This window comes from Lynx rufus, unplaced genomic scaffold (genome assembly GCF_022079265.1).
Source record: "Lynx rufus isolate CCGP_SWC_20201006 ecotype Redwood Valley unplaced genomic scaffold, mLynRuf1.p SCAF_7, whole genome shotgun sequence".
Classification (NCBI taxonomy): Eukaryota; Metazoa; Chordata; class Mammalia; order Carnivora; family Felidae; genus Lynx; species Lynx rufus.
This window is the reverse complement of record NW_025814889.1, coordinates 78683266-78693904: the sequence shown is the minus strand read 5'-3', so window position 1 is coordinate 78693904 and position 10639 is coordinate 78683266. Positions and strand designations below refer to the sequence as shown.

General features: G+C 57.5%; 1 protein-coding gene across 1 annotated transcript; it reads left to right on the top strand.

The window, feature by feature from the left end:
• Positions 1–2104: 2104 nt before the first annotated feature.
• Positions 2105–9143, top strand: LOC124501384 (keratin, type II cuticular Hb1-like). Its single transcript, XM_047065513.1, has 9 exons — positions 2105–2665; positions 5080–5288; positions 5914–5974; positions 6937–7032; positions 7283–7447; positions 7712–7837; positions 8083–8303; positions 8454–8485; positions 8968–9143. The coding sequence occupies exons 1-9, from the start codon at positions 2105–2107 to the stop codon at positions 9141–9143; spliced, it is 1647 nt and encodes a 548-aa protein (XP_046921469.1).
• The last annotated feature ends 1496 nt before the right edge of the window (positions 9144–10639 follow it).

Genomic DNA, 10639 nt, shown 5'->3' with positions numbered 1-10639 from the left:
GGATTCTGACCCCTCCTTCACTGCCCCTCCCTTTTATAAACGCGGCCCGGCCACGTGGAGTGGCCATTTTGTCACCTGAACGGGCTTGGGAGACTTTGCAGCCATTTCTCCTCTTTCCCGGGGTCATGATCTCGAGCTCCACACTGGGCTCCGCGCTGAGCATGGAGGCGGCCAAAAATTCTATCACCCCCTCTGCCCCTCCACTTTCTCCCCCCTCCCCCGCCGTCTCCCTCCCTCTCTCAGAATAAATAAGGGGCACCTGGGGTGCTCAGTCAGTCAAGGTCCAACTTCAGCTCAGGTCCCAATCTCCTGGTTCGTGGGTTCGAGCCCCTCATCAGGCTCTGTGCTGACAACTCAGAGCCTGGAGCCCGCTTCCGATTCTGTGGTCTCCCTCTGTCTCTCTGCCCCTCCCCCGCTCGCACTCTGTCTCTCTCTCTCTCTCAAATAAATAAGCATTGAAAAAAAACTTTTTTAATAAATAAATTAAAGAAATCCTCCATGCCTCAGGGTAACTCCGTTTCTTCTTGTGAGGGAGACACCAAGGGAAGACGTGTCCAATACTACCATTCCCTGGAGAAAATTGGAGTAGAACGACCTGTACCGAAGCCATCAGTAACACTACTGGCAACCCTAGCTAAAGCTGGGAGTGGAAGCATAAGACACTGGAGTGGGACCCCCACCCCCACCCCACCCCACCCCCCCACCCAGAGGACAGCTCTAAGGTTAGGCAGAAGCCCTGCAAAGTCAAGGCTAGACCAAAGGGATTCAGACCCACAAGAGTGTTGGGAAAGACAGCAGAGGGGGCAGAGGGGCACTCTCTAAAAATGGGTTGCCAGACAGCCCAACACCAGTCAGAGCTGGCCAGGAACACCTCTTGGGTTCCAGGATTTAATTACCCTTTGCATAATAACAACTTATATTTAAAAGCAAAGGAAGCTAAGGATGATTTGCATGCTTTTCTTTAATGCTGCCTGCTGAGTTCACATTCTAGTTTCCCCTGCCCATAATTGGACGTATAATTAACTTCCATTATAATGGGCTATGGCTTTCTAGAATTGGTGGCCATGACCAAGCCCCAGTTGAGGGGAAGGCTTTGGATTGGGCCTATTTTTCTAAGAGCCCAAAGCCTAGAAGCCTGGGCTCCCTCCTAGGAGAAGAACTCAACCCTCACTGAGCCCCCAAAGACTCAGACCTCCGAGGGGCTGGCATGGAGGAGGGCTGGAAGCCTCCTTGCAGATTCTGAATCCCCTCCTCCATAGAGCTTTCTGCGCTTGACCTTAAGCCACTGGACCACTCTGAGCTCACCTTCCCAATCAGGTAAATGGGCACAATAATACCGACCTTGGAAGGATGCCCGAGGGTAAAGATAAGAAAATGCATCATAAAGCCCTCACACACTGGAGGCACTCCTTTAATGCAACTGCCTGAACCGACCCCCAGGAGAGTGGAGAGGGGTACAGGAAGCAATGGGGGGACTAGGGAGTGGGGGCCCCACACTTACTAGGAAAGGAGCCATGAGCTGAGTTCTGAGCAACAGAGAAGGGAAAGTTTTTGCCCAAAGGGACATAGGATGAATGGCAAAATAACAATGGTAGAATAAACAGAACAAGCAAATAAACAAACGTTTATGGAGCTCTTGTTAAGTGCTAGGTAGGGCCCTAAACGCTTTCCTGTCCATTACCTCCTTAGGTCCTCCCAAGAGCTTGCAGATGGGTACTATTTATTACTCCTAACTCGCACAAGAGGAAACTGAGGCTCCGAAAGGTTATTCACTTGTCCAAAGTCATGACAAGAATCTGTAAGAGCGGCTTCAGAGACCCCTCCCCTTCGACGCACACACTCGCTCCCCCACTCCGTGGTGCACACGAGACCAAGGCTAAGCCGGCCCCCGCAGGGCGGTGGCGCCCGGCTGGGACCCCAGCCGCGCGGGGTGTGCCCAGCTGGCCAGCCCCGGAATGGAGCCGGTGACGATCCAGCGCCTCCGGGGCCCAGTCCCGGCCGAGGGGCGCAGAGGGGGGCGCCCCGAGGCCGCGGCGCACGGCCCGCAAAGGTGACCAGGCGTTTCCCGGCCCCATAAAGCTCGGGCGGGAGGTGAAGCCGTTTTATGGAGGCGGCCGGCGGCCCGGCCCGCTTTGATTCCCGCCTCGACGAGGCGCGCGGGCCAACCTCCAAGCTCGTAAACGCGTTGGCCGCGCGCTCCCGCCGGCCCGGTGGGCCGCGATATAAGGCGCAGCGCGGGCCCCGGGCTCCAGCCACCCGCCGCCGCCGCCACCGCCGCACCATGTCCTGCCTCTCCAACGGCCTCGCCGCCCCCTGCGGGGTCCGCGCCTTCAGCTGCGCCTCGGCCTGCGGGCCCCGGCCCGGCCGCTGCTGCATCACCGCCGCCCCCTACCGCGGCGTCTCCTGCTACCGCGGCCTCACCGGCGGCTTCGGAAGCCACAGCGTCTGCGGCGGCTTCCGCGCCGGCTCCTGCGGACGCACCTTCGGCTACCGCTCCGGCGGCGTGTGCGGCCCCAGCCCGCCCTGCATCACCAGCGTGTCGGTCAACGAGAGCCTCCTCACGCCCCTCAACCTGGAGATCGACCCCAATGCGCAGTGCGTGAAGCACGAGGAGAAGGAGCAGATCAAGTGTCTCAACAGCAGGTTCGCAGCCTTCATCGACAAGGTGGGTGTCCTTGATCACACCGTTCCTGAACCCCATCCATGCTCAAACTCAGGCTGAGCGCTGAGGGTGGAGTCAGAAGCAGGAGGGATGTGACCCAGGTGAGCTCCCAATCTGATAGAGGAGATGAACAAACGTCCCGGACACAGGCAGACACAGAGAAATGAGTATAGAGCAGCAGCCCCTCATCTGATAACACCATTATTATATACAATCCCTATCCAGACAGGCAGAGTCTCCACAGACAAGGGGGGATGTCCTTGATCACACTCTTCCTGAGCCTGGAAATCCTGGGAGAACCTTGGAATTCCCAGGCCAGTCTCTGGAAATGGGGAATGGGGAGGCTGGTGATATTTTATGTGATCATATTAGGTGGTGCATTAAAGCACTAAATAACATCGAAACATCTGATGGGAAAATTCATCTTTTCTCATGTGTGTTTCAGTCCTTAAGATTAAATCTCATTAGGCACTAACATGTCTTCAGTATCCCTCAAATACTTACTGTTCCCTTACCCTTTTTCTTTAATTTTTAATGTTTATTTATTTTTGAGAGAGAGAGAGACAGAGTATGAGTGGGGGAGAGGCAGAGAGAGAGGGAGACACAGCATCCGAAGCAGCTCCAGGCTCTGAGCTGTCAGCACAGAGCCCGACACGGGGCTCGAACTCACAGACTGTGAGATCATGACCTGAGCTGAAGTCGGACGCTTAACCGACTGAGCCACCCAGGCGCCCCTCTCTTACTTGTAATAAAGAGAGCAAGCCTCAGGTTCAGGGTTGTCTGGGACAACGGTTTCAGCTAGAATTTAATGTTTTATGATGTGCTTTTATGTATGCCTACTGATTTTGGATTTACGATACGGTGGTAATATCCAGTTACCCCTGAAGCCCCACTGGAGTGTAAATGCTAAGCAAATCCACTTAGAGATAAATCATGAGTCACACAGTACGAGGGGATGGCAAATCCCGAAGTCGGCCTGTGAAGGCTTCACATTTGAGAATCACTGCCACCAGTCCAGCCCTTTGAACGTACACAGAAGACAAGAGACACAGGGACATAAGGCCGGGGGGGCCTGCCCAAGGCCCACGGGGAGTGGGTGGCAGCCCAGGACTCCAAACCTAGGCTCTCTCCGGCTCTCCAGGCGCCTGGGGCCTAGAGGATCCAACCCATGGAGGCCGCTACCGCACTCCCCTTCCAGTGGGAGCCGGCCCACCACAGCAAGCACTGCCAATATCCACACCCGGGAAAGGCAGCAGGGGAGTGGAACACGGAAAATGTCCTGGCCCGCCAACAGGCAGCCTGGGCTCCACCTCCAGTTTCTCCCCCCCCCCGCACCCCGATCTGCCAGGCGACACTGGGCAGCGGCTCCCGGTCTTGGCCCCAGAGCTGTCCACGCCAGAGCTATGTGTGGTGCAGGGTGTGACCTTGAAAAGAAAGATGGGGGCCAAGGCAGCCATCAGCCTCCCTACCATAGCTGGTGCCCTGTCAGCGAAGACCCCCTGAAGTGAGCCCATATAACATCAGCAGTTCCCATTCCCCTTTTCTGGAAGTTCCAAGTAGGGAAATTCCCAGCTGCCCTGGTTAAGTTGGGTGGGAGGACACCAGGGCTAAAAAGCGAGGTAATGTCTCAACTGCAGCTCAAATGTACGAGCTATGGAACCCTGGAGGCCGGGGGGCCTCGCCTTGTTTGCTGACCGCCTCTCCTGCACAGTGTGTCGTCGCCATCACAGGTCTTCAGTGCGAATGACCTCCAGGAAAGGCTTGCGTGCTTCCCTTCCCCTTAAGTCTTCACCCTCCCCATTTGCCAGAATCTCCCCCCATTCACACCATCTGCCTGGCCTCCAGGGACCCAAGAGCGTCCAACACAGGAATTCAGGCCGCCTAAGACCACACACATCCCCCTTCATCCAGCCGCAACCATCCTGCTGGCCGCCCGAGAGCCAGCCCTCTCTAACCTCCCCAGTAGGGTAGCCCTTCCCACCTTGACCATCCTTTCAGACAACTGCTGGGCAACCTCCTGCTGAGCATTGAGGACAGAGACCGATGAACCCTGGTCCCTGCCACGAAAGGCTTTCATCTTGCCTACATTCCTTTCCTCCAGGAAGCCTTCCTTGATTATCATTACCCGCCCCCTCCCCCGCCCCACCGTAACCCCAGCGCAACCCCAATGCCCCTCAGTTTCTCACTCACCCCATCCAAGCCCACCCTAACAGACCCTCGCTCAAGCCTGAACAAGCAATCGTGAAACAAGAATGCTCCCGGTGCCTCCTCGGGCCAGGAGGGCCCAGAGAGGCCATGCTGTCCGTCCCTTACCGCCGCACACTTCCCGTTAGTTCTGGGTTGACTCTACCTGCTCTCCGAGGAGGGCTGGGGAGACTGGCTTCCCCCACTGACTTTTCCCCCCACTTGCTCACCAGGTGCGCTTCCTGGAGCAGCAGAACAAGCTTCTGGAGACCAAGTGGCAGTTCTACCAGAACCGCAAGTGCTGCGAGAGCAACCTGGAGCCCCTGTTCGAGGGCTACATCGAGACGCTGAGGCGGGAGGCCGAGTGCGTGGAGGCCGACAGCGGGAGGCTGGCCTCGGAGCTCAACCACGTGCAGGAGGTGCTGGAGGGCTACAAGAAGAAGTGAGTGCGGCCCGGAGGATAGTCTCAAGAAACGAAATGGGATGAAGTCAGAGCAGGATAGATTTGGGCTACAGCACCAGAGGAACTTTCCAGTAGGAAGAAGACAGTGACCTGGAGCCTGATGAGGGAGACTTTTCTTTTCTGGGTTGGGAGTTTAAACCCCCGGAGAGACTGGGAGGGGCTCCAGCTACCTCATCAGCGTGGGTTTATTTCCTTAATTCAGCAAACGTTTATTGACATCTACTCGATGCTGCAGGTGCTGTGTTAGGCCCTGAGCGGGGAGGCAAGGGGGGGGAACCAGAACTAGTGTGGGGTTCCTGTCCCCACCCCCGCCAGGAGTTACAGCCCAGAAACAGAGAGAAAGCCTACAAAACTGCGCGCACGCACCCACTTCAGGAATGAGAGTCCCTAAAACAGGAAGAGCATTGGGTGACCGAGTGGATTGAGAGCCCCAAAGAATGGGATGGACAGATCCCTTCTAGTCCAACACTCTGTGATTCTGTGACTACCTCCAAAAGATCCAGTTCCTGGAACATGTTTGGGCCTTCATTCTCTTTCCCCCTCCCCCTTCAAAGCCCAGACTATTAAAGTTCTGGCCACTGAAACTTGTGCCCTTTGTCTCCAGGTATGAAGAGGAGGTGGCACTAAGGGCCACCGCCGAGAATGAATTTGTGGCCCTGAAGAAGGCGAGTGACCCCAGAATCCTTGTCCCACAACTCAGAAAGCAGGGCAGAGGCAGGAGGGAGCACTCAGGAATTCAGAGAGGCTGAGCGACTCCCCCAGAATCGCCTAGCGCAACCCCTCCCCTATTTCCTTCCCCCCCCCAGCACCCCAGCACTCCCCGGGTGGCCCCGGACATTGGAGTACATACACTGCCTGCTTCAAGCAGGGCACCCTATTCCTCCATCGGAGGTAACCCCCATCTGGCCGATGGCTTCCCGCGTCTTTCTGCCCTGTGCCTGCCAGAGAGCGGGCATTCCTAAATACTGTGGATGAAAGAGCACACCAATGCTAGGGGATGGCCACATCCTGAGGCCGCCAACAGCTGTGAAGTGCTGGCGTGAACGCTGTATCGTCCCTCACCTCTTAGACTTGATTCGCCACAAATGCCATCGTGTGGACTCCCACCAGGTCCTTGCAACCACCTCCATAGGAAGAAGGCAAGGGTTGCTGTGAGGAAAGTGAGGCACAGAGGTCAAGGGTCTTACCCTCAGTTGCCCTGGCTTGGAAGAGGCAGAATTGATCCCTAAGACCTCTTCTTCTGACCACAGATCTAGATTTCTTTCCATGAGGTGTCAGGGCAGAAAGGGCTGGGGCATCATTAGAGCCGACCCATTTTGCTGCAGAGCCTAAGTTTCAGTGATAATGCAAGGTGTGGATTCTGGAGTTTTCTTTCGGGTAGGTAGCGGAGAAAGTGCCTGGAAACCTCATATTCCCACTCCCTTCCCCAAACCTGCTTCTGAGCCCTCTGACTGTAGAAAGGACTTAAACAAGGCCATGATACGAGGCACTAGGATGAGCAGCTAAGGAAGGTCTCCGGGGAGTTTGTCCAGCCTGATGGGGTGCCCTCCTGGGAGTGGGGGGCAGCGGGGGGGAAGCCCTGTGTTGCCTTTCCAGTAAGACTCCTTTGACACCCTCTCCCCTTTAGGACGTGGACTGTGCCTACCTCCGCAAGTCAGACCTAGAGGCCAACGCGGAAGCCCTGATCGAGGAGATCAACTTCCTGAGGCGCCTGTATGAGGAGGTGAGGGGCCGTGGTCCAGATGGAAAAGAAGCAGCCAGCCTAGAAGAGGGGGCTGGGGCCTGGGACTGGCCAGGGATCCCTGGGCAGTTGGGGGAGGGGGGTTGGCCAGGGATTTGGGCTGGGGCAAGGGGGCTGCAGTCCATGAGCCTGTAGTGGGAGCTGGGGTGGAGAGCAGGTAAGGGCTGAGAAGACTGGGTCCACACTCTGGTGGGTGAGGCTGGGGTGTAAACACGTTCCCCACCATCTGCAGGAGATCCGCGTTCTCCACGCCCACATCTCAGACACCTCGGTCATCGTCAAGATGGACAACAGCCGGGACCTGAACATGGACTGCGTTGTGGCCGAGATCAAGGCTCAGTACGACGACATCGCCAGCCGCAGCCGGGCTGAGGCCGAGTCCTGGTACCGCAGCAAGGTGAGGGGCACAGGACACCTGTCTCTTAGACATGGCAGCACGAGGGAAGCCAAGTATTTATTAAGAAGGCTTCTTCTGTATGGGGTTTCTGATCCCTAGAGATGGTGACAGAAGGGCAGAGAGCTCTTAGGTTATAGTTGTTGGGCAGGGCTGCCATGTATAGTTGCACAGGCTGAGCACTGTACAACCTCCCAACCATCTGTGGTGTCTGAATGGGTGGGAACCTCCATCCTGAGCCTCAGGAGCACCTCTGCTTCCCCCCAGTGCGAGGAGATGAAGGCCACGGTGATCCGGCACGGGGAGACCCTGCGCCGCACCAAGGAGGAGATCAACGAGCTGAACCGCATGATCCAGAGGCTGACCGCCGAGGTCGAGAATGCCAAGTGTCAGGTACGGGTCGCCTGGGGCCTCCCCAGGGCCACACAGGCAGTGTGTGCCCCGACTGGCTCTCACCATTCATGATCCAGCCCATTTGCATGACTCATGTCCCTGGAGTCAGGGGGACTCCGTTAATGAAGGGGAGAGGCCTGTTCTTGGGGTGTCCCCAGCTGGGGGAGGGGAGAGACTGGACACATGAGGGAAATGGACCGAGACACCCAGGACCATAACCCACTTTGTTCTCTCCGGGGCCCCAGAACACCAAGCTGGAGACCGCGGTGACCCAGTCTGAGCAGCAGGGCGAGGCGGCCCTGAGCGACGCCCGCTGCAAGCTGGCCGAGCTGGAGGCCGCCCTGCAGAAGGCCAAGCAGGACATGGCCTGCCTGGTCAAGGAGTACCAGGAGGTGATGAACTCCAAGCTGGGCCTGGACATCGAGATCGCCACCTACAGGCGGCTGCTGGAGGGCGAGGAGCAGAGGTGAGAACCACACCCGTGGGGAGAATATGTCTTCAGTCTCCCCCACACTATGCTTTGAGCCAGGAACATGTTTGCATATCATTTGCATCTAATTTGCATCCAGATTATGTGGGGGTCAGAACTAATTTTTGTCTCTGCTCTCCCCACAAGGTTGTGTGAAGGCGTTGGTGCTATAAATGTCTGTAAGTAACCTATGCTGTGGGTTCTGAACTGAGGGCTTGGGGTTCCTCTGGGCAAACTTTTTCTTCAAGGGCCAGATATTAAGGCTTGTGAGCCATCCAGACTCTGTCTCAACTCCTGGACTCTGTCACTGCAATGTGAAAGCGGCTACAGCCATAAGCAATACCTAAGGAGTACACATGGCTTGCTTCCGATAAAACTTTATTTACAAATATAGGAGGCCAACACAGGCCATAGTTTGAAACCCTGAAAGGAAGGAGTGTGGCAGTGAATGATTATGAGTTAAAAAGCTATTTCTGCCCACAGGGAGGGCCTGGGAGCAGGGTTTATCAAGGACACTTGTGGCCTGAGTGCAGGAAAGAGTGCCCAGGGGTGAAGGTGTTGGAGGAAAGGGGGGAAGAGAGGAAAAGAAATGAAGGGGGGGCGCTCTGAGCAAGAGCCGGTAGACCTCGCATGGGGACTAAGCCCTGCTCTCCTCCCGCAGGCGTCAGCAGCTCCCGGGGCGGGGTCGTCTGCGGGGACCTCTGCGTATCCGGCTCGCGGCCAGTGACCGGCAGCGCGTGCAGCGCCCCCTGCAGCGGGAACCTGGCGGTGAGCACCGGAATGTGCGCGCCCTGCGGCCAGAAGTGCAGCGGCAGCTCCTTGGTGCGGTTCGCGTAGCGCCTCCCGCCCTGTAAATACTCGGCTCGGCTCTCGGAGTCCGCAACCCCTGCCTCCAGCGGCGGGTCCGGGAGCAGCCGTAGCCCTGGGGCTTGAAGCGGAAGGGCTTGGAGAACCTGCGGGCCTGACCCGTCCACACCGCAGCCTTATCTTCTTGCAACTTCTCCGCCTTCTCCCCCTCCTTCGCTCTTGCTCTTGGGGAGGGGGGCGGATTCTTTCCGGAGAGGGCCGGCCTCCCTGCCCAGCTGGCCCCAGGAGTCTAAATGCCTGCCTTCCAAGCAGCCTTGGGCAGGGAGCCAATCCTGACCTGCTCGGGCTGCTCTAGGAGCTGGCCTGGCACAAAAACCTGTGGCTTCTAAGGCACAGATTGGCCCCAGGTCCCCTGGGCTGTGGACGTGCCTCTATTCCACTGGGCCTCCCCTGCCTTCCAAACCCTGGCGGTGACTGAGGCCTCGGCTTCACGAGGACATCTCTTGGCGGCCGCCTGGGCTCCCTCCCCCTCGTGCTTAGTGTCCACGTTGCCAATAAAGCTCATGGATCATACATAATGCGCTCAGAAAATCTCCCGTCTGTGCCTACACATGGGGACGTCCAGCCCGCTTTGGGCCCCTCAGAGGCTGACAGAGAAGCTGTTCACAGCCAAAGGGGAAAGAGGGCTATCTCGGAGGCACCCTGCCCGAGTGCCACATTCACACTTCCTGAAGGCTGCAGGGGGCTGGCCGGCAGCCCCAAATACCCAGACAGCGTGAGAAAGAGCTGGAAGCAGAGGGAGAGAAAGGCAACCAGGAGGAGACTTAGCCAGGAGGGGCAGGGCCTGGCTCTCCTGACACCTGTAGGGGGGCACCTTATCACTCACGGCTGGCGGGACACCGACGGTCCACTTCCCCCACTCCCCATCCCACCCCCACCTCAATATATGAAAATTCCTGACCGTAGGATCGAATATAGACTCCTCCTCCCCCAGAAACCAACACTCTCTTGATAGCCCCCCCATATACACCGCCATCACCCCCCCAGGTGTCCTAGACACAAGAGACCTCCCCACTACCCTCTCCCCACCATCCATCATATGTGCTGTTGCAGGAACAGATATCCCCATAGACCCTAAAAACACCCCCACACGCGTACAGACACACAGACCCCCGACCCCAGACACAGAGATGCTCTTATCGAGCAGCCGACACACAGATGCCCCTCCCCCCACCAGGGAGCCGGATACACACACAAGCCACCGCCCAGGCACAGAGCCTCCTGCTAGGGGGTCCAGATTCTGGGACTCCTCACCCCTCCCCCTCCCAAACACACACAGGCCTCCTCCCACTGCCATCATCACCCGCACAGAATCCCAGACCCAGAGAGCCCCGTCCAGGACCTGAGGGCCGGGCAGACCCAGCACGAGCAAGGGCCAAGGGCGCGAGCTGGCTGGTGCATCCGAAACCCAGGCCTGCGGCAGCTGAATGTCTGGGCCTTCTCACAGCAAGGAATGAACTCTGGCA